The 26,424-nt window shown below is 39.9% G+C and overlaps 2 protein-coding genes across 5 annotated transcripts; one reads left to right on the top strand and one right to left on the bottom strand.

The window, feature by feature from the left end:
• Positions 1–4,598: 4,598 nt before the first annotated feature.
• Positions 4,599–12,027, top strand: CDC37L1 (cell division cycle 37 like 1). Its single transcript, XM_039730012.1, has 6 exons — positions 4,599–4,867; positions 5,813–6,094; positions 8,437–8,580; positions 8,866–8,988; positions 9,873–10,028; positions 10,978–12,027. The coding sequence occupies exons 1-6, from the start codon at positions 4,751–4,753 to the stop codon at positions 11,077–11,079; spliced, it is 924 nt and encodes a 307-aa protein (XP_039585946.1). The 5' UTR covers positions 4,599–4,750; the 3' UTR covers positions 11,080–12,027.
• A 2,745-nt stretch (positions 12,028–14,772) lies between these two features.
• AK3 (adenylate kinase 3) lies at positions 14,773–25,844 on the bottom strand. 4 transcript variants are annotated; one of them, XM_039729688.1, is made up of 7 exons: positions 25,828–25,844; positions 25,288–25,394; positions 25,031–25,224; positions 20,728–20,847; positions 17,797–17,969; positions 16,014–16,132; positions 14,773–15,101 (listed from the first exon to the last, which is right to left on the bottom strand). In XM_039729688.1, the coding sequence occupies exons 3-7, from the start codon at positions 25,176–25,178 to the stop codon at positions 14,978–14,980; spliced, it is 684 nt and encodes a 227-aa protein (XP_039585622.1). In that variant the 5' UTR covers positions 25,179–25,224; positions 25,288–25,394; positions 25,828–25,844; the 3' UTR covers positions 14,773–14,977. The 4 variants fall into 4 exon arrangements, with proteins under 4 accessions (XP_039585622.1, XP_039585618.1, XP_039585619.1 ...); XM_039729684.1 differs by lacking the exon at positions 25,828–25,844 and having other exon boundaries at positions 25,031–25,272; positions 25,336–25,353; XM_039729685.1 differs by lacking the exons at positions 25,288–25,394; positions 25,828–25,844 and adding an exon at positions 23,453–23,595 and having other exon boundaries at positions 25,031–25,131.
• Positions 25,845–26,424: the final 580 nt, after the last annotated feature.

Here is a 26,424-nt window from a genome sequence, read left to right as displayed (position 1 = left end):
TGAAACACTCGATACAGCTGGGACTGTAATCAAAAGCTGCCCATACAGAAAGGAATGGAGGAAGAACAGCAAAGGAATGAGAAGAGTGGATAAATTATAGATGATCAAGGAGATAGATGCTAGAGCTACTTTCTACTTTGGTTCCTTAAGTATTTTTCTATAATTCTAAAACCTAGAAGGTTTTTAGAATGTGTGGAGGATAACTTTTTGTCACAACTGGTGGGCAAACCCACCAGGGGAGGGGCTATGTTAGACCTATTGTTTACAAATAGAGATGGAGACTGTAATCAAAAGCTGCCCATACAGAAAGGAATGGAGGAAGAACAGCAAAGGAATGAGAAGAGTGGATAAATTATAGATGATCAAGGAGATAGATGCTAGAGCTACTTTCTACTTTGGTTCCTTAAGTATTTGTTCTAATATTATTATCATTATTACTAGAATAGATACACACATAAAAGTAATATCAGGACAGTCAGTCTCTGTGATTGACACCTGATGGATTTGCAATCCATCAGGGCAATGGGACAGTCAGTGGCTTCTGCTTGAGCTTCAGTTGATTTTACAGGAATGGCTTGCTCCAGAAGGACAAAAACCTGAAACCCTTTTAAGATTAAGGAATTCCAAGTGATTTAAAGCTAAGGGATGAAAATATTTTAACAAAACGTGCTTTTGTAGGTATGACTGACTGTTGAAAGTTTATTAGCAATGGCAAAACAGAATGTAGACGGAATGTAGACTGGCCATTGTTATAAATAAGATTAAGGAATTCCAAGTGATTTAAAGCTAAGGGATGAAAATATTTTAACAAAACATGTGCTTCTGTAGGTATGACTGACTGTTGAAAGTTTACTAGCAATGGCAAAACACAATGTAGATGGAATGTAGACTGGCCATTGTTATAAATAATTTTTTTTTCTCTCCCACACCCCCTACAAGCAATAGATTTTGGCTTTTAAAAGACTCCTGAACCATTAAATGTGGCATGATTTGTCACAGACTTCAAAATGCAAAATTTCTGATAGAAAAATAAAAAGCAGTGTCAGGTTAGCCTCATGTGTCACACTAGGTGTCAGAACACAGCCTGTCATAAGAATGGAAAAATCCTGTAATTGATTTGAGGGGAGCTTGCTTATAAAGGCTGACATTCAAATAAGTGCAACATAAAGGGGGACCAGCATGTACCAGGTCATGTACTTTGGTAAGACAGTCAGAGAAACAGACTCATTATGTGAATACATGGATCTACTTTTTCAATTTTAATTATCACCTATTCAAATATCATACTTTCTGTATTTTGCTTTCTGCAGCAGGATCTAAAGCACCTTCAAACATCTTTAGGAAAACAGTAAGAAGCAAATAAATTAATTATAACACTCATTAAACAAACCAGCATTCACAGGAACAATTTAATACCTATTCAAAATAATTCTTGTATTTTTTTGCCAAGCCACCATGAGCAAATAACTTAGCTATTATTATATATTACTATGTACTTTGGGATGTGATTTACATTTTTAAAGTTATGCAATGTTTTGGAAAAAACAAAGCTGAAATTTCATATTCATTCATATAGGCATCAACTTCAGAACAGTCTGGTTTACAGTACACTGAGTGCAATTCTTTGAACTGTAAACCAGAAGACCCACAAGTACAATTAGGAAATATATGTTTGAAAAACACTTGAATTCTTGGCCAATCCTATAGGACACATCCCAAATTAAAAGATTAAAAGCTGTAACCCTAAACACCTTAAAGGACAGTAATTTTCCACAGAGATTAGGGGCAAATGAGAAAATATAAGGAAGCTTTCCTTTACGTTTCTGCGTACTATGTAAAGCATGATTGAATATCTTATAGAAACAAAATCAGTTAAGATATCACCTGTGAAATACCTTTTAAGAAACAAATTCAAATGCATTTGTCTGCCTTTAGCTCTGGTCTATTTTGCTACAAAGAATCACATCTTATTCAAATACTCTTTGCACACCTTGGAGTAAAATTCTGACCCCTTTGAAGTAAATTAGAATTTCACCACTGATTTTATTTGGGCATAAATGTCAGACATTCTACCTATTTAGAGAGGATGCATTCAGCTGCATTCCTCTTGTTTTATTAATATTTGCTACTCTTTTTTTTTTGAAGGCATCAGCATCCTTCAAATTTTAGAGAGGATGCATTCAGCTGCATTCCTCTTGTTTTATTAATATTTACTACTCTTTTTTTTTTTTTGAAGGCATCAACATCCTTCAAAAGACAGCAGTGTTTTCAGACAATATTTTAGCAATAGTCTTTTTTAAAGAGGGCTGACCTAAACCATGTTTTCTCCAGGAAAATGTGCTACTTCACTGTTTGTCAACACCTACTAATGAAGGTCACAGGCACAAAAAATCCCTAATGTGTAGTAAGACAAAAGATGAACTTTAACAAGACCTACTAACAAGACCTACTTCATGTGAATTACTTAGCATTAAGTAAACATATAAGAAATTACTCTTTGGAAGTGGGTTATATTTTCCACTTCTGGTCATAACATATTTGTGGGGTTTTATTACATAGAGATCAAAGAGTCATGTTCAGAGTTGCATTTGCCTCGGGACAGGGAAAAAGCCTTAATGAGAATAATACTTTAGTTTCCATGTGTAGTTTTCCACTTGTGTCAAGGACAACCAGAGCGGAAAGGATTTGCCTTGGGACAGGGAAAAAGCCTTAATGAGAATAATACTTTAGTTTCCAAGTGTAGTTTTCCTTGTGTCAAGGACAACCAGAGCGGAAAGAGCCATCATGCTACTCAAAGAAAAGCCTCTTGCAAGCCAGATGTAAACAATTTTAGAGAAACACACAGGTAGTAAGAGTAATTTGAAAAACAAGCAAGAAGACTTTGGATCAAATAGATAAGAAATATACTGTTCTAAACTTCTTGCATACCTGTTTTGCAAATGGCTTCAGCATGGGCTTGCTTGTCAGTCGACAGGCATGCTGTCTTACACCATTTTTAAAAAAGCAGTTTTCAAATACAACATACATTAACATACAGTAAGGTACAGGAAAAACACTGATACTCCTCTTATCATCAGCTCCAGGTGTTTGAGTGAAATGTAACTTGTCCATCATTCATTTAGATCTTCATTTACATCACATGTCTTCTATACAGACAGAAATCTTAACAGATGATAGTCATATTATAATTAGGGCGTCATATTCATCCCAGATTAATCATATCTGAATCAAAATAACTTCAATTACCCTCATATAGACTATTACTGATACTAGGTAAGAACTGTCCATGTGGGAGATGACCTCTCATTACCACTTACGTCAAAGTTCCAGATCATAAAATCTTAAAGAAATGTGAAGTTCTGTTTGAGTAATGGGCCTAATAATGCATCTTATCATGCTGAGATACATGTGAAACAAGAATAACTTATCACTTGTAAAGAGAAATAAGATTACACCTGAATTACATCTTATACCAGACTTGAGACATCAGTTTCTATCCCAAGACATACAACAAACCAAAGACACCTTTTCAAAGCACACTTTATGAGACAAGAGAGAAGTAACAGGAGGAAGGCATTCATTTTGCCTTTTTGTGTTGATCCAAGATGCACAAACTGAGATATAATTTGGTTTCTCGGCGAGAAACACACCAGGAAACATAACCTTAAGAAAAGGGTACTTCCACATGAAACTCCTTGGTCTAGTCTTAGGCCACATGCACCTGTCCAAGTCTGCAGGACCCTATCTCAGAATGGACTCACTGCCCTTTATTACTGGCAATCAAAATGCCAGGTTAAGAGCTATCATTGGGAGTTCTCTCATTCTGTATTTTTGACTTTTATCATCCCGCGTAACAGGGACTAAATTTCATAGGCCTTAGCATTACACATAAACATTTGATTACAAGAAAATTATTTACTTAAAAAACTTTTTTTTTTCTCTTCTATCTGATGAGAACTGTTGGGACCAACATACTAGTATTATCCCTTTGGCCACAGCAGTAATCCCTTTCTTATATAAACAACACACAGCAACAGGTCACCTACCTTTCCATGTAACCTAAAGTTTTCCTGGCGTACTTTTCTTGCAGACTTTACATCTGCAACCTGCAAAGAATCAGCCAGCACCTCCTGTTTGGAGCTAAATAGCCAATCCGTGGCTAAGAAAGCAGGGCTACAACGAGGGCACATTTCAGTCTTTACACGGGTGCTATCTCAAAGGTATAGCCTCATTATTCCCAGACGAGAGCCAAGCTATTAAAACACCCTAGGCAGCACCGCAGGAGCTCTAGGGCCTGAAGGACCGTATAGACACACAAACACACAGACACACAGACACAGACACACAGACACAGACACACAGACACAGACACGTGGTAGTTCGCCGGCGCCGTGCGGCAGCCTGCAGGAACGTGAGCGGCCTTCCAGCGGCACGGAAAAGGCAGGGTCAGGGAAAGGCACAGGACAGGGGCAGAGGCAGGCCCAGAGACAGCGCCGAGGGCAGGCAGGAGGCCGGACGCAGGCCCGGGCCCCGGCAGGGCCGGCTCAGGGGAGGAGCCGGGGCGGACACCCAAAACAGGCTTTCTTTGTGGCGCGGTGTGGGTCGGCGCCGGGGGGCGCGGCCCGCGGAGGGGCGGCGGGAGCGGCGTCACCGTGTCGGGACGGGAGCGCCCGGCGGGGCTCTGGGGGCCCGCGGGCACCGGTGGGGTCTGGCGGGCCGCCCCGGGTGAGAGCGCCAGCGCGGGCAGGCGATGCGGAAGGAGCTGGCTTGGAGTTATCCCAGCGTCCCCGTGCCCAAGGAGCAGACGGGGAGGCGGTGTGCTTCTCTCTCTGTTTGCCAGGGCGAGGAGGCGATTTATAAACGCGTTGTAAGGAATTCGGTGTGGTCCCGAAAGCAGCTGCCATTACATTACTTTTCCAACGGTGGAATTTTCTTCTTGTTACTGCGGAAATAAAAATGCTGTAATTCTCAAACAAAGTTGGGACAATAAGTTTGGTTTACTTGCGTTAAAGTTTCTTTGAGATAGTCTTTCGCAAATTGTCCTTCGTGTGCCCCTGCCAGAGGCTATCAGCACTGCAGATTTCATAACGTGGCAGTGGAAGGCTGAGGAACTAATGCAAATGGATGCATTTTTCTTCCCTCCTGGTGGGAAAGGCTTGTCATATTACTGAGTGTGAATTCTGAGCACACACCTGGAAATAATATAAATAGCGTTGCTTAAGATGTCCCTTTTCTCTCCCAGCTGTGAGTGGTGACATCCTCAACAGATTTGTTCTAAAGGACCATGTGTTTGTGCTGGGCCTTGGCCGCTTTATAACTTAAATACCACTTCCTGTGTCAGTTCAAGAGAAGATGTTGGCCATTTGTTTAGGTACTAATACTGAAATGCAGGCAGCAGCAGTTACTTTACTGTTGTGATCTGACAACATAAGCCAAATACTTTCTTATCAGAAGTGTATATTCAGAGTATTCTCACACTTGACTGCTGCTAATGTTCCAGAGGGATTAAGATAGCCAGAGGGATTTCAGCTGTCTCAAAAGTATTTTTACAATCTAGAGACTATTACTAATAGCAAGTGATCCATGATTTTGCAAATACACTTAATAAAGTGACTTGAATTGGAAATCTCTTTGTAGAAGACATAGCTGTACATTGCCATGCTTCATCACTTCTGCTATTGTAATGCTGCATATCTAAGGTGCCTTCCAGGTACATTATTATTAGCTGTGGGATTTAGGCTAGTCTGCTTCTATAGAAACTGTAAATCAACAATTTTCTCTCCATAAATAGCATGTCTGATTTTCTTCACAGACATACAGCCAAGGGATTGAATTAGCCTGCCAAAAAGAAAGAGAGTTTGTGAAGCACTCTGTAGAATGCACATGGAACCTAGCAGAAGCCCAGCAAAAATTTGGTAGTTTAGCACTGCATAATTCAGAATCCTGTGATCAGGAGTCTGCTCAAGCAAGGACTGAAGCTGCTGAGTTGAGATGGAGAGAGGAAGAGTGGAGAAGAAAAGAAGAAGCACTAAACCAGAGGGAACGACAGAATCTATGGAACACAGATCCTGTTAGTAAAGAAGTTTTTAATAAGGTATGACCTACATCATTGTGCATGGAAGCAAGTGCTAGCCTCTTTTGTTCATTCCGGTTGTTACCAGTCTCTGAGTGTCTTCTGTGTCTTGTACAGCACAAAACCACAATATGTCACTCACCTCTGTGCCTGGGAAGGTCATGGAATAGACCTTTCTAGGAGCTGTGCTCAGGTAGGACAGGGAGGTGATTTGGGACATTCAGCACAGCTGCACCAAGGGCAGGTCCAGCCAGACCAATTCTGTGGCCTTATCAGTGACTTATGACGAGGTGACAGCGTAGGTTTAGACTGGATGTAAGGAAGATGTTTTTATTATTAGGGTATCAAGACACTGGAACAGGTTGCCTAGGGAAGCTGTAGATACCCAATCCCTAGAAGCAGCAGAGGTCAGTCAGATTGGACTGGTCTTGGAGCAGCCTAGTCCAGTTTTTTCCAACATCTTGTGGTTCCTGCAGAATTTGTGTTGGTTTGCTCCTTCTTGTACATAATGAATGCTAATAAATTACCTAAAAAAAGACCTAAATGACAGACTGTTCAGTTCTATTTTATCAGGACTCCAGGGGTATTCCACACCAGTGGGAAAAGGCAGGGACATTCCTGGACACATAAGTCATGTATATAAAAATGCATGGGTAATCCATGGCTATCTCCTTTTTTTAAAGGAGCTTAAGTTAAATGTTTTATTAAATGATTTTCTGTCACCTGTTAATGTATAAGCGTTATGGCTGCTTAAATTGACATGTTTTTTAACACCTACACCAAGAGTATGTATGCTCAGAATTGTGTGTTTAAAACTACACTTAGTTATCCTCTAGGTGTCGCTATAGCCCTGTCAAAATTGTTAAACCTGATTGAGCACAAAGCTGATTTGTACCGTAATCTAAAATTTTTATGGTTCTCTGAATTGCCATTCAGGCTGGTTTCATGCTGTAGTATAGTATAGCCATATTTGGAATTCTGGAACAATCAAGAATAAGACTAGATTGGCAGAATTCAGTTGTTCTTACAAAGTTGTTTTTACTAATTTTTTTGGCTTCTGAGGGGTTTAAAGCTGTTTGAAAGAAAGGGCCTTGAGCCCTGTTAGCCTTAGCAAATGTTTCAAGTATCGAGTTATGGCACAACACTGTCAAGAGTATGCAAATAGCTGTAATAGGCACAGGTTCTCTTAAGTATCTTAACTGTTCAGTGTAATGATATTGGAATTAGAAAACATCTCTTCTGCTGTGCATTTCAGCAGGTAAAAAAAGAAGAGGCTATGTTGTAGGCTTCCTAGCTGAGAGTTGGGCAAAATTACTCTTTGTCTAAATTCAAATTAGACTGTTAAAGAAGCAACCTTATTACAGAAGGTAATTTTTTTTATATTTCCTAAGTTCAAAGCCATGTTAGTATTTTAATTTTTGATAAGTGGACATAAGTCCACTGTAGAAAGCCACAGTACATTAATGCCTTCTGAAGTCACTTGTTCCATGCTAGCTGCTGCCAAGGGGCAGTGTGGACTTTGCTATATTGCATGGATCCTCCTCTGGCTTCAAAGCAATGAAGAACTTACACAGAATAACTTGAAAACAGTAAAAAGAAATACAACCAGTTGCTTTCTCTCTTTCAGCATTTGTTTGCTACAATTAAGATTAGCTCAGGTCATTATCATTGAATTGTCTTTAGCCCAGTTATAATATGTGCTGATGGACGGGTGAAGCTGTACATCTGGTACCCGTTGCCAATAATGACTGTCAGAGATACTTGAAGGATGACTTTAGAAGTGCTATGAGTATTGAGTTCTGATTTTTACATTCAGCTTGTTACCTGAAGGTACTGCCATGATACCACCATTCAAAGTTCTGATTAACTTTCCATTACTGGTGTGGGTTTGTGTTTTGACGTCAAGCTGTTTGTATAAGTAATTTGAATTATCTAAAAATCTAGCAAACTATATATTAGAAGCACTTTAATTTTTGACAGATTACAGGTTCTGTTCTTTGCATTTTTTATGCAAACATTTAGAGGATTTGTGTTAGAATCACTTAATATAAATCTCTGTCCATAAACCTTCTAAACTATTTGGTGTTGTAACTAACAGATACATACATCACTTTGTTAGCTAATTATTAAAAATAAATTATCAGCATTACTAGAAGTGCATGACTGTTATAATCTACTTTTACTATCTTCAAAGACTAATTATGTCTTCTAGTAATGCTCTTTCAGCATTGGTTAGATGTATAAATAAAACCCCCAAATTTAGCTGCATGCTATTATTCTGAGGCTAGTCAATTGCCAAGTTATGTATACTTGCTGTCAATGCAGGTAACTTCCTTGTTGCATTAAAGCATTTATCTGTTTAGAATATCTTAACTGTGTTTCTCTTATTAGGCATGCTGAGCAGATGGGATGATAGTCAAAGGTTTTTGTCTGATCACCCATACCTTGTATGTGAAGAAACATCTAGGTATCTCATGTTGTGGTGTTTTCATCTAGAAGCTGAACAGGTATGAAGATGTTTAAATCTTTGGAAGCACACATTGTCCGATTTGCAGTAGAAAGGTGACCAACTTCATTAGCTGTTTAACTGTTCTTCCAGCCCTTTCTACTTTATTGATAGTGCATTGTCACATTTATGTCTAGATATAGCTAATTGTGAGTCCTCTTGCTTCTGTAAGCATCACTTCACATCTGCTTAGGAATTGGAACAAGAGGAAATTCTGCTGAATTTTAGAAATCTCAGGAAATTTCTTTAAATCAAAACTTCAACTTCTTTTTTCTTTTTTTTTCAGAAAAGAGCTCTGATGGAGCAAGTAGCACATCAAGCAGTTGTAATGCAGTTTATTATAGAAATTGCCAGAAGCTGCAATGTGGATCCAAGAGGATGTTTTCGTCTCTTTTTCCAAAAAGCCAAAGTAAGTCAGCTTGGGTAATAATGTGAGAAACTCTTGATACGATGGAAGTGTTTTAAAGAGGATTTCTTCCCAACCATGTGAGGCTAAACATAGTTTTTTGATTGATGTAGGCTTATGGGAAAGTGTTTTGATAGCAATTATTTTCTAGACAGAACACTTTATTATAATTCTGGTTCTGCAAATGAAAGCTTAGTGGATTTTGCTTGTTGTAGTTGGAAAGCAAGATGCAGCAGGGGCAGAGCAGGTGTGTTACAGAAAAGTAATAACTAAATAACAACAGCAAACACCAGTTTTAAACTGGTCTGACTATTGGCTAATAAATGTTTTCAAAGTGTAGTTATATATTGTCAAAACTTTTCCATTTCATCTGCCGCTTATAGTGAGGCAGCTATATAAATAGTGTCCCTTTCTCATGATTGAAATAGGACAATGCAGAGCTTTGCAGGAAAAAGGTGGGAAAACTGAAACTGTGATTTGCTGTAGACTGTGTTCAGTTGTTCAAAACTCTTAATAGATCTTAATATTGCCTAAACAAGAGTAGTTAAAATGTGAGTTAGTTTGTGCTTTACTTTTGACCAAAGGGCTACAACAAGCACCTGTTGTAAGGATACCTTCTGAGTTGGAATAACTTGCAGGCTAAAACTGGATTTAGTTTACATGTTCTCAGATAAATCAGCTACTTAGGCATATAAATGCTACAGATTGTCTTAAAAAGAAATCTGCGTGAAACGTAATTTTAAATTGACTAACATTATTCCTGAGTTGTTCATAGTTGTTATTCCCCAAAAGGTCATTACTGCATGGATTTCTTTCAGCACTGTGTAAGCTTACAATTCAAAAGTATATGTGGCTACAGAACAAATACTTAATTTTTCTCTTTGCAGACAGGAGAAGGCTACTTTGAGGCCTTTAAAAATGAACTTGAGGCATTCAAGACAAGAGTGAGAATCTGGTCACAGTCACATGGCTTCCAAACTATGTTACTCCATGATCTCAATGTCAATCCTGGTTGTGTGGGAGAGTGGACATCTTTTTTACAGGTAGGTTTATTATTTCCAAAATTTAATTTAACTGAAGCAGGACTAGATCCTACCTAGAGAAGTTGTACCTTTCTGAGATATAAAGAGGATTATTTCTTGAATTGCTAATGCTTGGGATATATCATGTAGTGTTATTAATACACAAGGCATTTATGGGCTTTATTTTTACTTGCTGGAATTCACAGTATCAGCATAAGGTCAAAAGTATACATTTGTTCATTGCCTTTACATTTTCATGCCTAAAATAAACACTGCATGATAAAACTGATCAGATCGTAGAGCTGTATTCCCAGTCATCACCACAAGCAGTGTAAAATCGTGGGATCAGTCAAGTAAGTTACAAGAATCATAGAATGGTTTGAGTTGGAGCAGAGCCTAAAGATCATCTAGTTCCAAACTCCCTGCCATGGCAGGGACACCTCACATAGGCCAGACAGCCCCATCCAGTCTGGCCTTGAACACTGCCAGGGACCCTGCAGCTTCTCTGGGCAAGAGAAGTCAAGTCTAAGGAAAGTCTCCCTTAGTGATAAAAGGGTATAATTAGGTGTTTTTTGCAGTTCCAGTTATGGCCACATTTTAGAATGAAGAAATAACTTAAAAGATTGTCAAAAATTATGTATTAGGAAAGGAGTCACAATTGAAAGTACTTGTTTGAAAAAAAATTGATTAAAGTACCTCTCAGAGGTAGATCAAACAGCTGAATTTTATATAAATGTGCAGTTAGGTGCTAGAAATATTAATACCAAATACAAGCTAGCAAATTTTAAAAATTCTTGACACAGTGACATAATACTGGTTGATGATGTTTTCAGACCTTACTTCCTTTCTATTGTAAATTTGTCTCATCATGAGATGGCCAATGCAAACAGTCTTTGTTTCTCTCTCTCTGTTTCTCCTTCCATCTATACAATTACAGAGCATTAAACTGTTAATTTTTCATCTGTTGCAGAACACAGGAGATCTACAAGGTTCCATAAACACAGATGACTGCAGTTTCAACTCTGTGATACAAAGAGATGAAGAAGAATCCAAAATGATGGACACATTATAGTGCTTCTAAGACTGAGGCAAAGTACTCTTTTTTTTCTTTTTTTTTTTTTTTTTTTTTTTTTTTCCCAAAGAAGCAAACATGGCTATTTTCTTGACACTTATTTTTCTGGGTACTGCACTTTATTTTTCGTGTTGGATTTTTGTTGGTTTTGTTTGATTTGGGGGGGAGGGACTTTGAAGGGTGGGTAATTAAGAAAAAAAAAGTAATATTGTTTGAAATGTGCTGCTAGGTTTTTAGTTGTCCTTGAAGAGCAGGGTTCTTATATTGCCGAATGTGAAACTGGATGTGTTTTCTGCTACTAACCTTGCCTTTCATGACTTTAGAAATTAAACATCTGCACAAATACAATGTTTACAAGAAGCAGCAGATTCATGGTAGAATCTGCTATTGTCTTACTACAGATGTGGATATGTTTTACTCTGAATATTGGAGATTGCAACTGTATTCATGCTACTTTGCTGACAGTATAAGCTCTCAAATTTGGTTATCACTAATAGCAATAAATCAGTATCTGGTATCAGTATTTCTGATCTGAATGGATTAGATTAAAACACTGGCTTTCTACCTCTACTAAGGGGATCTAAATGTTATATTGTACTTTCATTAAACATAACTTGGTTTAATCCTAAAACATAAGCAACACTTGTCTACAAATGAGTGCTGGTTTGTATGATTTCTGGGAGTCTGATTCTCTTCTTGTTCATCAGGCTAACTTCAGATTATTTTTTTAAAACCAAGTCTTGTTATGGTTAAAGTAATTGAGGAAGGGAATTTATACAAGGCTTAGGCTAAGACCTCAGTTTAAACAAAAAGCTTTGTTATAAGTCATCTAGGATGAGGTGTCATACATTGTTTGAAAGTTACTTTATATGCTACTCAACCAAAGCGGGTTTCTGACATTGTCAACTCAAACATTAAGTGGAAAAGCATTAAAAACCTCTTGTTTAAGAAGCTGGAAATCCAAAGACATTTTCTAAAAAGAACCTTGCACTCCAAAACTCTACTGTGCTTTTCTAACTTGCTGCTATTACAGCAGGTCTGTCTATAAAAATGTGTACTGTAATTGGAAGACTAGCAAAGACAGCATATGCCTCAGGTAATGGTATCCATACATATTCTTCATCCATTACTGAATTGTTCTGTTTTTATGTAGGTTTGGAAGGCATATTGATTTCAGAAGTTCAGTGGTCATAGCCTACCTCCAGTTTTTAGTTCATGCAGAATAGCCACTGGCAATGCCACGGGCTGAGGCAGAGTGGCTGCAAAGCCACTTTTACCCACAGGAAAAGGACCTGGGGCTGCTGCTGACAGTGACTGACTGTGAGCCCAGGTGGACAAGAAGGCCAGTGGCAGCCTGGCCTGTACCAGCGACAGTGTGGTGAGCAGGGCAGGGATTGTCCCAGTATACTCAGCATGGGTGAGGCTGCACTTCAGATCCTGTGTTCAGTTTTGGGCCCTTTACTCCAGAAGGACATGGAGCATGTCCAGAGAGGGGCAGTGGAGTTGGTGAAGAGTCTGGAGCACAAGTCCTGTGAGGAGCAGCTGATTGAGTTGGCCCTGTTCAGGCTGGAGAAGAGGAAGTGGGGTTTGGCCTCTTCTCCCAGCTAAGAAGAAACAGGACAAGATGAAATGGCCTCAAGCTGTGCCCAGGGCGGTTTGGGTTGAACATCAGGAGGACTTCCTTCACTGAAAGGATTGTCAAGCATTGGAATGGACTGCCCATGGAAGTGCTGGAGTCACCATCTGTGGAAGTATTTAAGAAATGACACCTAGTGCTATGAGTTATTTGGCAGGGTAGTGACAGTTGGAGGTTACACTCAATGATCTTGGAAATCTTTTCCAACTTTAATGATTCTGTGATTCTGTGAAATAGAATCCAGTAATTTTCAGTTTTGCCTACAGCCAAGATATGCAAAAGTCTAAGTCTGAAGAATATACTGAGTATATTCTGTATAGAGTATCCTGCAGAGTGTTATGCAACAGCATAATCTGCAATGTAATAGCAGATACACTCATAGAGATAGCTTTCCATATGACTTCTGCTCTCTAGTCTTTTGCAAACAGACTGAAGGTAAAAGACCAAGGAGCAGTTCTGTCCCACATGCAAATTTGAGATAAAAATACAAATTTCTACTGCATCTACTGCAATTTGACAGATACTCCAGGAAACGGTAAGTAAACACTGCCTCCTCCTTAATAATTAGTTAAATATTAAGGGAAACTTAAAGGAAAACAAGTAACTTCAGGTTGTTTTTTAACTGAATGTTATATGCAAGGGTAGTAAGGGCAATGTAGCACAGTGACTTGCTACCCTTAGCAGTGGAGCCATTGATCTAACAACCTATTACACAGCGGAAGTTATTTTTTAAGTTTCTAAGGGGGTAAAACTGGATGGTGCAGAAATAAGTGTCAAGTAATGAGGAGATTCCTTCCCCCTCCTCCTGGTTCACTGAAATTTATGTATCCTGGTGAAAAAAAAAATTGGCTGTTTTTTATTGAAATCAAAATGTAAGAATACAAGCAGCTAATCAGAGTTTCTTGCTGTAATATGTAGACATTTCCTCAAGAAGACAGTATAAATGGTCATCCTTCTTAACAAGCTTTCTTTAAATGAAAGGAAAACTGATTGTAGTGGGAGATGCTGCTTATATTGTTCATTTATAGTAAGGCAGAAACTTCACAAATTCTACAACGACTATCTCTTTTTAGGCTCAAATTTAGACTCTCAAGACTCATAAAGCTAAAATTGGATATGCAGATGCAGTCCAAGATGTGTCAACACCCCAGCTCTGTAGCTGTTTACAGTCACTGCTAAACGAGATTGGAACCTGCATTACTAGGACACAGCTACTTCAGACATTACCTATACAAAGTTTGTTCCTCAGATTTTGCTGACTCTTGAAACTTCCACTCTGAACATTAAAAAAGGGCTGGGAGGAGTCACTGAGAAATAGCAGTGTCTGCCATCCCTGGACTGTTAAAAAGTGTGGACTGTGGAAGTTTGTATTTCCAGTCATCTAGTGAATTAACACAAGAGCTGGTCAGAGACAAAAACCTCATGAAAACCAGTTGCTACAATAAAAATTGCTACAGTAATATGCCACGGTTAATATTTTGACCACTGGCATCAGTGAGCACTTGTTTTCAAAGATAGTAGAAAAGACATTCACTGGTCAAGATCATCTAGTTACAGGTTTACCAGATTACACAATCTGTTCAGTACCTACTATCTTTTTACTGATAAAGTCTTGCAGGGTCCCACAAAGACAGAGGCTTTACCAAATGTGTTACACATCATTGAAACTCCCATGCCTGCAAAATAGTTGCTCTGAGGGCAGAAATATAATACTTGCTTAGATAATTTGCCCGGTACTAAGTGTAATTTATGGTGAGCGAAATCAAGTCACATCTGTGTAAGCAAACAAGAAGCTAACCTTTCCATAAGATCAGTTTCCATACACAAGAGCTCTGGTCTGAAATGGCTATTTGCAGACCAGCAGTCATTGTTCACAGCTTCTGGCTAGCTCCAGCTAGGCACACGTTCAGGGAGTGTGGTTGCATGTTCTTGTCATTGCTTCATTTACTGAGTAAATCAGTCAATGTGCTTTCTAATTAAGCTGTACTCTGAAATGTATTTCCTTCATCAGTCAATATTGCAAATGTGTTCCAAATAAGAGACACAAGAGTACTGGCTTTTGTTAAAGACAGTTACTGTATTTTTAAAATTAGGTATATTTAATATAAAAAATACAGCATTGAAGTGGTAACCACAGGCAACAAAATTAAGCATTAGACTTAATTTGATAAGTCTGGTAGACTACTTGGACAAATCCTTGATTGCAGAATCTTATGTAATCAGGAGTGAGCTATGACAGATGAGCAGAAGTTTGATCTATATTCACCTGGGGTTGGCAGCATCTTTCTGGCTCACATCTGGCAACTTGGTTTGAAGGAAAGCATAGATATGTGGCCAGATCTTATTCGTTTCTGTTCCAGAAAAGGATTTCAATAACCCTTTTTTCCTAAGGGAGAAAAAGAAGAAAGCATTACAGAATGTCAAATTGTTTAACTGTTCCAAAATCTCCACCTCACTTGAAGGTTACCCCGGCAGGAGTGTGAAAATACACATGTGATGTAACACCAAGAAAGCTGTAGCATTGGAAATGCAGGCTTGACATTGATTTCTGCTCAACAGTCCTGGAAAAGTACAATGAATGTTGGTGAATATGGACATACAGAAAGGACAATCATTGATGTTCTCAGAATCTGATTTCTTTCAGAATCTAACAAGGTAAAACTAGAGCTCTACATGGTGACCTACTACATATCTATATATTGGCACTATGATACTTGCAGCTTTACATGAAAAGAATCATTGTGTATAATTTTGACTCTTAAAAGAACTAGTAATTTATTTCCACTCCACAATGCAAATGACAATTCTGAATTAACTACTTTTTCCTAAAGAGTCTTGCTAGATGGGTCCAGTCACAGTCCTGTTCTTAGAACAGCCACCTTTAAATCCTCATTAACAGTTTCTGTATTTGTGTATCGCTTCTTGACCCCTTGCACTTATTAGAAGAGTTTCTGCTTATACATCCAGAAAAAAAATATTGTAAATTCTTGCAAAAAAAGGAACTGTTACCTCCACCCAGCAGAGCTGTTGTTGCTCATAACAGTACTATGATGTATTGAATAATGCACAGTATTCTTTATGAAGCTAAATGTGGCCGGCTGCAGTGACAGGTTATTTTACTACACAGGTTCCAGAAGGTCCCATGCAACCCTGGAAAGTCATACCCATTCTGCTGAAAGCTACACAGCTACTCCCACCAACTCACTGTTGTGGTATTCTGTAGCGGAGAGATCTGTTCCTCACTATGCTGATGCACACTCAGATTTTGGAATGTCGAAGAACAGATTTTACTACTTACCGATAATATTCTAGAACAGGTTTTGTTTGTGCATCATAAGCCTGAAGCCTCTTGCTCACAGTCTCTGGCTTGTCATCATCACGCTGAACAAGCGGCTCACCAGTGATGTCATCAATGCCCTAATCATGGTTAAAAGCAAATACCAGAGTATACTTCTGACTTCTCTTTAAGCATGCTTTATATAATTTTCTATTTAAATTATGATCAATTTCCCCTTAATCAGGGTGTAGATTTCTGCTTTTAAAGAGAGGATGCTGCCTGTGTTCTTGTCTGGAATGTAAGTTGTTGACTTTCCAGTAAAAGAGTCTGTCAGTTAAAAATATTTTCTCAGTATTGCCAATGAATATTAGATCATAGTAACTTGACTAATTTGTCTTCTGGAACATTCATAGAATATGGTGAATATGAAGACAAAACCTTCACCTGCGAAGGCAAACAATACTGTTGGTAATAGATTCCTGCATAACAGGAAATAAGAGACCAAGTGGACCTTCATTTGACAGTAATAAAATGAGCAACGGAGTTAATGGCCCTTTGATTTTAAATTGCAAAATGGAAGAGTTATCATTTAACAACAGCAGTACAAAAAAATGGCAGAAGAGTCAGCTGAAGCTTTCCCTACAGAGGTAGGGACCTAATGTGTGAACTTTTGTTTCTACCAAGTAAGTAAGCATTTTGCAGGTCTATTAAGATAATAGAGACAACTGTATTTCCCCTGTTTACCTCTACTCAATGTTTTCAATTTAAGTATTGCAGTCCACTGTGTTGTGGTAAGTCTGTTAATTAGTGAAAGGTAAGACAGATCCTAAATAGCAAAGCTCTGGCAGCTAAAGCCTACTCTGGTAAGTCTGAGAATTCTCTGTTCCATCTTGCCTGTGCTCTCCAGCAACTGAAAATAACCATGATTTTAAACACCTTGTTTTAAACAAAACAAAGGCAATATTTTCAGTTGCTCACTTCCATTGCTTACCTGGTATTTCAAGCTGGCCTCTTTTCCTGCAACACTGAAATACAAAAACTACAGGGCCTGCTGTGCTTCTGATGTAAATTAATAGAGCTTCAAGGCTGTTGTGATGCCACAACAGCTAAGCTATTTAGAGTTAAGGATGAAATAGTTTTATCTGAGTTGCACTAAAGCAAATTGTTCTTGAAAAAATTTTAAGGTAACAACATACACTCTTTCAAGCTCTATATCTAGGATATCTCAAGTCATAAAAATCTGTTGAAAATTAGTCTGTTGAAAAGCTTCCCTGACTTGAAGGTTTCTACATCCAGTTTTGCAGTACAGCAGCTCTTCCCTTGAAAACACCCTACATGGTTAAATATAAACACCGGGAAAGCATTAAGTGGATTCCTCTGACTAGTGGCTTGGTCTTTCCTCTATATAAGGCATGACTCCTCTGGAGGAAGGAAAAGAAATCTACATTTTGGACTGCACAGGCTGTAAACAGGCTAAGACCATGCCTAGATTGTGTGCCAGTGCACAAGGCAGACAGTATTCCAGATCAGTGAACAGCTTTAACAAGCACTTACAAAACACCATGATGTTCTGCTCTGCAGAGACAAATACATTGTCCGACAGCTTGAGGTTCTACCAGGTCACTAACATACCCTCATACCAGCATGGTGTTACCAGAAAGATTCTGTGCTCCCAAGAAATGAGATGAGCATTTTTGTTCTGAGCTGCTGTGTTTTGAAACACATTATGCAAACAATATTTTACTGCAGCTAGTAAATGCAGTGCAGTACTTATTTAGTGCCAACACCAATGCTGATTGCTTACCTGCACTTTGGGAGGACTGAATTCAAGATTGTAGACTCTGCCACTGGCAGGGTGGATCCAGCGTGCTGTAAGCCGACACTTTATGGTCTCAAATGGCACGTCTAGGTTGATTACAGTGTCTATGTGACATTCTTTATCGAGGGCTTCTGCCTGAGCAACTGTTCTGGGAAAACCTTTTTAAAGGAAACAACTTGATAAAATTCTGAAAGCAGAGTTGTAGCGAAGATTACCTGGATTGAGTCATTAAAGAAAATAATTGTTACACAGCAAAAAATACCACAAAAAGCATTGTCATGTTCTATAAAGATGGAAGAGACATCAGATTGTCCAATATTTTTCAGTGTGTCATGGCATTTTAACTTTAAAGCCTTCCAGCTTTTATTTCTTCATTTCAACTAATTGCAAAAATACCCTATATTCATTTGTACACCACATATCACTACACTGAATAAAAGCACTGTATATGCATTTGGAATAATAAAAGCTCCAATGAAAAGTTTCCCTCAGAACAACCTAGAAACATTTGTGATATATCTTACTTTCACTGCTGTGTAAATCTGGCTTAAGGTGATGGCCATTAAAAACCTGTTTTATTCAGTTGCAGTAAGCCAAATCTGTTTACCAGAGGCATTACAGGATTTAGACAGTTTCTATAAGTTTTAGTGTATCAAACTGCCCTCAGATGTGTTAACTGTGAGAACACTCAGGCTCATCAGGAACCTGTCTCTTCAAAGATGCTGCATTTTGCCCCGTGAACTCTGTGGCTCCCTATTCTATGCCTTAAACTATTAGATGTTTAGTGGAACTTAGAATGGGTGCACTGGGAACAAAGAACAAGAAAGCAAACGTCTCCACAAAGAATTTGAAATAAAAAATTAAGCACAAGACCTTCAGTGGTCAAATTGCTGCCTATATTCACTGGAACAGTTCCTTTCCTCAGAAAGCTCTAGAATAGTCTCATTTTCTTCAGTAGCTTGCATCATACTGTACAAGTAAACTTCTTCATAAAGGCAAGTGCCAATAGGCACAAACTTAAGAAATTCTTGCATAATGTTGATCTGTCCTTTGCGTGAGTAAGGAAAAACATTACAAAAAGACAGAGTTGATTAACTCAGACCAAGTCTTTGCTTGTGCATTAAGTCTCCTGCACCCGGCTTGCATCACAGTCATGAGCTGCCCTCATCCTATTTCTCACACATTCACATTATCTCATGAAAGTGCTTTTTAATGTTAAGAGCAGAGTAAGAGCTAGGTGTTCAACACTGCTGTTGAATACTGTTCAGGAATTGCTGTTCTTTCTTACTATTAGCAGCCACCATGTTTCTACATTATGGAGCTGAAAAGTGAGTTTGCTTGGGACTGAGTAATGAGAAAATTCCTCAACAAATCGAGCTGCCTTTAGAAAAGCATTTCATTGAATTTGAACTCACATTTTCTACATAGTGTTCTCTCTATACAGAAAAGGATCTGCAAGAGGTGATGAATTAGAAAGAGTCCAGGAACACAGAGAAAATGCTCTGGATTATACCCACAGAGAGATATAACTCAGACTGCTACATCTGCTATGACTAGAAGCCACCAACCTATTGTAAAGCAGTAGATGGGTGTTTGGCTAAGTGAACGTACAAGTGGTTCAGCAACTCTGGTTTGAGCTAACTGACCCCATCTATTTGTTCTGCATTGCAGTTACCAAACTTAAGATTTTGGGTTAATATACTTCAACAGAACAGTGTTGTTCTTGTGAAGCCCATTATGCCAGACCTATCCCTAGTGTAATTCAGTGGGTCTCATTACAAATGCTGATACAGACAAAATTTCTGCTGCAAAAGTTTAAAGGCAGCAGCCCATTAACATGCAGCAGAAATTGATTTATTCTCTTATGGTCTTGACATAATTCTGCTGAGAGCTGCCAGTGGGCACAGCTGTACTGCTACACATCCAGACCTACAAGACTGGGACCTGAAACTAAAGGAAAAAAAAAAAAAAAAAAACCAACAATATCTGCCATTATTTGCTTTATGGTTTAGGTTTCATTGTACTGTTCACTGTGGGAATAAAGCCTCTCTCTCAGGAAGGAACCCAACTGTGACTAAAGCCATCAGAACATATCACTGTACATAGGAACAACTATATAAATATAATAAAGTGCTCAGGGACAGAGGCCACTGTGGATTTTTCACTCCCTCCAAATAGCCACACCAATAACTTTTTTTGTTTTATCTATTGAGACAGGTTGTGACTAGAGTCTGAAAAAACATGCATCTAGCCTAGATACTATTTCTGTGCTGGGCATCCAACTGTACTCCCATGGGCAGGAATAACAAGAGTCATCCAGTTCATGAAGACAGCAGGAAATGCATTTTCTCTCTAGCAAGAATGCTGAAGCAATACGCTTACCCAGCAGAACTGCAAAACAGTTCACTCTGGAGAACAGAACCAAACAGCAAATGAAGGAGACCTCTTAGGGCAATTGAGCAATACTTTTGATTACACTCCACACTGCTGCAGTACTTTTCCACACTTACCTTGTTACTGTATCACATTTCTACCTTGCTATTTAAATAATTCCACAGCCTCATCCTTCAAAAGTTTTCCATACCCCAATAACTTTAATAAGAAAATACTTTAAAAAGTAAACTTCTCACTGCCTGTTTTAATGGGGATATACCATATGAATTATCATTAAAAATATCAGAATTGCCAGTTTTTGAATTTTTCTGGAGTGTTGAACTCCCTTTTTAACATGAATTAAGTATCCCTGTAATGTTCTAAAGGCAGGGTACACCCAAAGCATTTGTCAGCCAAAGAAACTGGGGCAGACTATCTGCTGAAAGTTTCACAACAAGCTGCCTACCAGCAACCACGGCAGTCCCAAGTTTTCCAGAGCAGATTTTCTCTCCATATGTAGTTATATCCAACATGATAACTTACCATCCAATAGCCAGTTGTACTGGTCTAGACCTTTTATCTCATTCAGCATTAGTTGTGTCATGATGTGATCTGGAATAAGCTGCCCTTGGTCAATGTAGGACTTGGCAAGGATTCCCACTTCTGCAAAAGTGAAAGTTGCATTACACTATCTCTGACCTCCAGCAAATGAGAAAAAGCCCACAAGCCTGCAAAAAAATAGTTTTGATTGGGATGATGAAGAAAAGTTGTAAACAAGACAGACACCGTGCTTGCCAAAATTAAAAAATATCCACATGATCAACTAGGATCTGACCATACAAATATGTATCAGATTAATTAGATCCACGTGTAGGGCAAAACACACTTCTATCCTCACACCCTTTGAATAAAGTTACTAGTACGTATTTGAAATATGAAGTTCCAAAAACTAAAATGAGGACAGGCCATTAGATAAGAGTCTTCAAAATAAGAAATAGAAAGGATGCAAATTTATTAAGATATCAGCACTCAGATTTCCTGAAAAAAAAAAAAAGTTTATTTTCTTAGCTTAGTGGCTAGTTATTAACTACACTTAGGCTTCATTACAAACATAAATGCCTGTGGCAGTCTACAGTGGGACACGCTTGCCAGGTATGTATTTTTATGATTACTAGAGTTGCAAGAGGGTTTATAGATATTGTACACTATTTATGGGAGTACACAGACACTAGTATTTTCCCATGGAACTGACTAACCACTAGTACCAGTCATGTATTCCACTGGCTCACTAAAATTCCATCCATGCATTGTTGTTGCAGCTATGACACTATGCTCCTACATAGCAGGCAGTAGCATGCTGTAGTTCACCCAAATCATAGGTATAGCCACGAAGAAATTCAGTTGCCTGGGTTCCATCCTGGGAACAAAGTTTCCATATCTTTCATTTATAAAACAATTACCCAGTTATGTTAAGTAACCCAGAATTGCAGCTAGACTGGTTTTACTGTGAGTCTGCAGAAGCCTTTACTTGCAACCAGTTAAGATCTAGTACAGAAAACTAAAGAGAGAATGGGATGGACTGACATACCCACACAGATATGACCACTTTCAGCAGAAAGCAGTGACAAATGCCAGTCCCTTCACTCAGTGCATGATAATGTGCAACAGGACAGAGGCCCTTCAGATGAGGCAACTGAAAAGCAGTACATGCCCTCAAATAATGCAAATAGTAGCTTTGGTGATGAGAAAAAACCATTGTAATAAAAGAACAATTTCCCCTTCCTGCCTGTTCACATCTGTAGTCAGGCTTTGAAAAGTACAAAGACCATTTAGAAATAGGCACTGTGCACCTTGGCCAGACTTCAAAACATGCTCACTGTATGGAAAAGAGTCAGACTGTGGTGCCTGAGTCCTCCAGCACATCACAAACTAGAAAGAAGGTGACTGTCTCTCTGGGTACAAGAGACTGTTTTTTTCCCTACCTCCCTCCTTCAGATCTTTTTTTATTATTCTAGTGTGCTTTGAACTATGCACCCTGAAAAAGTAGGTTGGGAGAAGGAATAAATCATGTCTACGTAGTTCAACGTGTATTTGATGCTTGGCTCTGCTACTGATTTATGTTGCAGCATTGCTCTGGCTACAATGATCTAAAAATATTTGCAAGACAAGGTTCACAGGGAACAATTCTAACTTACTTTGGAAAGATTCATGAGTTTTTGGGCCCAGAAAGGTTTATAATATGGCAAGCTATAATTAGACCAACAGAACTTGAAAAATGCTGCCTTATGCCCCCCTCTACAGAACTCAGGTAATTTAGAAAGTCACTGTTACAGAGGGGAAAAAATAGGCAGAACCATACCCAAATAGTCATATATTAGGACAGAAAGTTGATACACTAGCTCAGAGGTTTGTTTTTTTTTTCCCACTCCTGCTGTTGGGAGTGGGATTTCGTGGGGTTTTGTAGGTTTTATTTAGTTCTGGGTTTTTTCAGGTTGGGTCTGAGACCACCTGGATTTCAGAATTACAGGTAACAAAGGTTTCTTTCCTTTGTAGGTGATGACAGGTATCCATGCTCCATGGTTTTACAAAGGATCGTCAGCACATTCCAACCACATTACAGCAATCAAGCTCTAGCCATAACCAGACAGTAATTACCTTAGCATTAGAGAGGTGGTCACAGACTCTCCACTGTCCAGAAGAACATGATAATAACTGCAGAATGATGACACTCATCTTCAACAGGACTTTTCAACCATGTCCATTTTCACAAGACAGCAAATAGAAAATTTGCACCATATAACTACTGTTAGCTATATCTAATTTTCTAAGGGCTTTAACTGCCCATCTTAGCGTTACTCATTTCCCAAGGAACTGGAAATTGCATGATTCTTCAATTGTCATCAAAACTCATAGATCTTTGCCTTGACTGAATTTGTCTAGGCTGTCTGAGTTGCCTCTCAGTTCTTCTCCTATTTTCAGTGTACTACCTAGTCCTCCTACCTCACACTTCATCTCAGCCCTATGGGAACCATTTCTGAAACTAGTGACTGACTTTCAATGAAATTGCAGTAGAGTTCCATCTGGGTTTACTAGTGAATGAGAAACTCTGTAGCAGATTCTGGTAAATTCCGCTGTAGCTAATTTAGAGCAAACTTAACCTCTTAAGCTGTCCACTGACTTCTTTCCTTATATTCTGGATTTTTATGTGCCTGCTAAACTTCCATTTAATGTTTGCTGTCCTTCACAGTCATTCTTCAGTCCAACCTACCTAGAATTCTTTGCATAATCACTTCTCTCTCCATCACTTCAGGTTCCCACCTCAATTCAAGCAATATGACATTTCCACTTGGAATTTCCTCTTCTCACACAACCTTTTGCACGATTCTGGTGCTCTATGGTCTTGCACAAAACCTAAAGTATTTAGTAAACATTGTAAACCTCAAAACACTTGGTAAAATAACATTTCCTCCATTTTCTTGGAATGGCTACCCACCACATCTTACACTGAAAGTTCATAACAGAACAGTTTTGTGACCCTCTGTAAATGAAAGCATGATTGTGCAACTAAATAGAAATAGCATGAATATGATCAGGTCTGTCTACGCAGGCAGCGTAGCAAATTCTTAACTTACAGTATCTACAATATCAACTATAGTAAAGTCAGTCACTGTACCGAAGTCATTATCCTCACCAAGTAAACAAAATCTGTGTGAAGATGTGGGAATCACATCGCAACTGCTTCACCTTCAAACATGCTTATGAGTATTCCAAAACTATTATGCTCGGTTACCTAGGCATAATACTACAGTGATACTTACAAGTGAATGGAATATTCTACAGCTTGATGTTGTTGGAAATAATAATACTCTCACTTCATCCCGTGCAGCCTGAGATGGTTCTTACATGGTTTTTCACCCCACCATATAGAAAAGCAGATGTGTAAGTCAGGAGGGAACCTTCCATCATTGCAGAAATCCACCAGAGAGAGGGACTGTGGTATCTCAACTGAGGCCAGAGGCCAAGCTAGAACTGTTCAGCAAGAATAATTTGTATATTTACCTAGTATAAGCATCACTGTATGTAAACACAGACCATGCTGAAACCTAAGCATGATATGAACTCATAAGACAATAATAATTTTAAAATCTATGCATTTTGAAAATTTTGCACATTGCTTTTTTTTAAAGCACCGCTATGTTATGCCTGCTAGCTCAGGACTAGGTGTAATTTTGGAATAGCTGTTAACAATTCTAGGTACTCCTAGCCATCAAATGAATATCCAAAAAAGTCTGATTGCCCAAAACCCCTCCTCTTGCCCTGCCTGTTAAAAGACGTGAATATTTTTCTCTTTTAAGATGCTTCCAGCTGGAGAAACCATGAGAAACTATCAGAACGATTAGAAACACGTACAAAAACTACCGGGTGCTTACAAAAACCACCCAAGACAAGGAAGCAGTGAGCTGTAACAACACAACGAAAACAGGATAACCTTCATGAAGAGGCTGGCAAGTGACAGCGTATGGAGGACCCACGGCTGCAGATGACGAGGCCCACTTCGGTGGCCTCTGGCCTCCAGAAGCGCTGTGTGAAGTCACCCAGCCTCTGCCTGCGCGGGGGGGCACACGGAGTAGGGCTGGGGAGCAGAGACCCCATTAACGGAGCGCCCCCGCTTCTGGCAGGGAAGGAGCGGGGCTGGGGGCAGGAATGTGGGCTGTGAGCGCGTGTCCCTTCCCGGAGCGGAGCTGTGTCACGCGGGAGCTCCCGCAGGGCTGCGTGGGGACCGATCCCGCGGCACAGGGGCAGCAGGAGGGGTCGTCGCAGCCGCGCACGCGTCCCCCATGCCCACCTGTCTTCCTCTGCATGTTGTCCCTCAGCAGGTCGCCGCTGGAGAGGTGCTTCACGCCGAAGTGCTTGATGATCCGAGCGGAGACGGTGCCTTTCCCGGAGCCCGGCGGGCCCATGATGACGGCGCGCAGCAGCGGCGGCACCCCCATGCTGCCCGCGCTGCTCCGGCCGCGGGCGCGCCGGGAGCGCCGGGAGCGCCGCCTTGCTTCCCGGGAGCGCCGCCTTGCTTCCCGGGAGCGCCGCCTTGCTTCCCGGGAGCGCCGCCTTGCTTCCCGGGAGCGCCGCCTTCCTTCCCGGGAGCGCCGCCTCGCACCGCCGCGAGCCCGGGCCGGTCCTCCCGGGAGCAGCAGCGGCGGCTTCTCCGGCTGTCAATCAGGGGCAGGAAGGAAAGATCCTTTACGTAAGTGCGCGGGGGGAGGGAGGGAAAAATTAATAACGATAATAAAAATATAAATGAAGCAAATTGCATCTTAGAACGTCGCATCAGACCGCATTTAGGCATCACTGTTCAAACCGGCCATGACCAGCTTCCCCGCACCCCAGGAGGCGCATTTTGGCTGCTCCCTAAGCCGTCAGCCCCTGCCCCTCTCAGACACAGAATCAAAGAGTCGTTTGGTCTGGAAGAGACCTCAAGAGTCACCGAGCCCAACAAGTAATCCAGCTGTGCCAGTCCGTCCCTAAACCATGCCCCAAATTAACACAAGCCCACCTTTTAAATATCCCCAGAAATGGTGACTCCACCACTTCCCTGAATTATCATGAGGGTTTCCCACACTGAGCTGGGACGTGGCTCCTTACCTGGCTGTCACCTGATGACTGCTTGGCTGCTGACACGTCCCATTGCTGTCACTGCCCTGCCCAGATGCCCTGAGGCTGTGGCTGACCTTGCTGTGCTCCTTCACCCCCATGCCTTGCCCTTGCTGGTCTCTCACAAATAAGCTCCCACTGTCTAACAGCAGGAAGTTGCGTTTTTAATGAACTGTGCCTGAGTTTTGTTTATGGTACTTGACTGTGAACAACTGCAGGTTGTCCTTGTTCTGAGAAATGTTCCTCCAAACACCAAGATGTCCTTTCCCACATATATGCTTTGGTCCTCCTCAGCTACATCAGAACACAATATTGTGGCCAAAACATTAGATTGTCCCATTTTCTGATTGTTCACAGTCATGTCCACAGAGGACAAGTGAGCCTTCCTGATAAAGGTTCTGGAGATGCTGATAGATCTCAATCACTGTACCAGAAAGGTCACAGTGAAAAAGTGAGCAGAAAGCAGAGCTAGAGTCAAAACTTCAATGAAATTCAGCTTCCTGATTTAAAACATTGTTTCATTTTAATAGCTTCACACTGAAACAAGTAAAGCCATAAGAAAATATTCAAGTAGCTGTTTGGTACTTT

The sequence above is a fragment of the Passer montanus genome, unplaced genomic scaffold, assembly GCF_014805655.1.
Source record: "Passer montanus isolate IOZ18808 unplaced genomic scaffold, ASM1480565v1 scaffold7, whole genome shotgun sequence".
Taxonomy (NCBI): domain Eukaryota; kingdom Metazoa; phylum Chordata; class Aves; order Passeriformes; family Passeridae; genus Passer; species Passer montanus.
The sequence above is the reverse complement of the archived record's forward strand: the minus strand, read 5'-3'. Positions and strand labels throughout refer to the sequence as shown.

What these genes read in the sequence shown, in the direction of transcription:
- AK3 (XM_039729688.1), bottom strand. Translation starts at nt 25,178, where the DNA reads ATGGGGGTGCCGCCGCTGCTGCGCGCCGTCATCATGGGCCCGCCGGGC. An exon ending in GTACAACTGGCTATTGGATG is followed by an intron (nt 17,970 to 20,727) that starts GTAAGTTATCAT and finishes TCCTTTAAAAAG; the next exon opens with GTTTTCCCAGAACAGTTGCT. An exon ending in CCTGTTCTAGAATATTATCG is followed by an intron (nt 15,102 to 16,013) that starts GTAAGTAGTAAA and finishes TTTCTCCCTTAG; the next exon opens with GAAAAAAGGGTTATTGAAAT.
- CDC37L1 (XM_039730012.1), top strand. Translation starts at nt 4,751, where the DNA reads ATGCGGAAGGAGCTGGCTTGGAGTTATCCCAGCGTCCCCGTGCCCAAG. An exon ending in AGGCGATTTATAAACGCGTT is followed by an intron (nt 4,868 to 5,812) that starts GTAAGGAATTCG and finishes TTTTCTTCACAG; the next exon opens with ACATACAGCCAAGGGATTGA. An exon ending in TCTTTTTCCAAAAAGCCAAA is followed by an intron (nt 8,989 to 9,872) that starts GTAAGTCAGCTT and finishes TTCTCTTTGCAG; the next exon opens with ACAGGAGAAGGCTACTTTGA.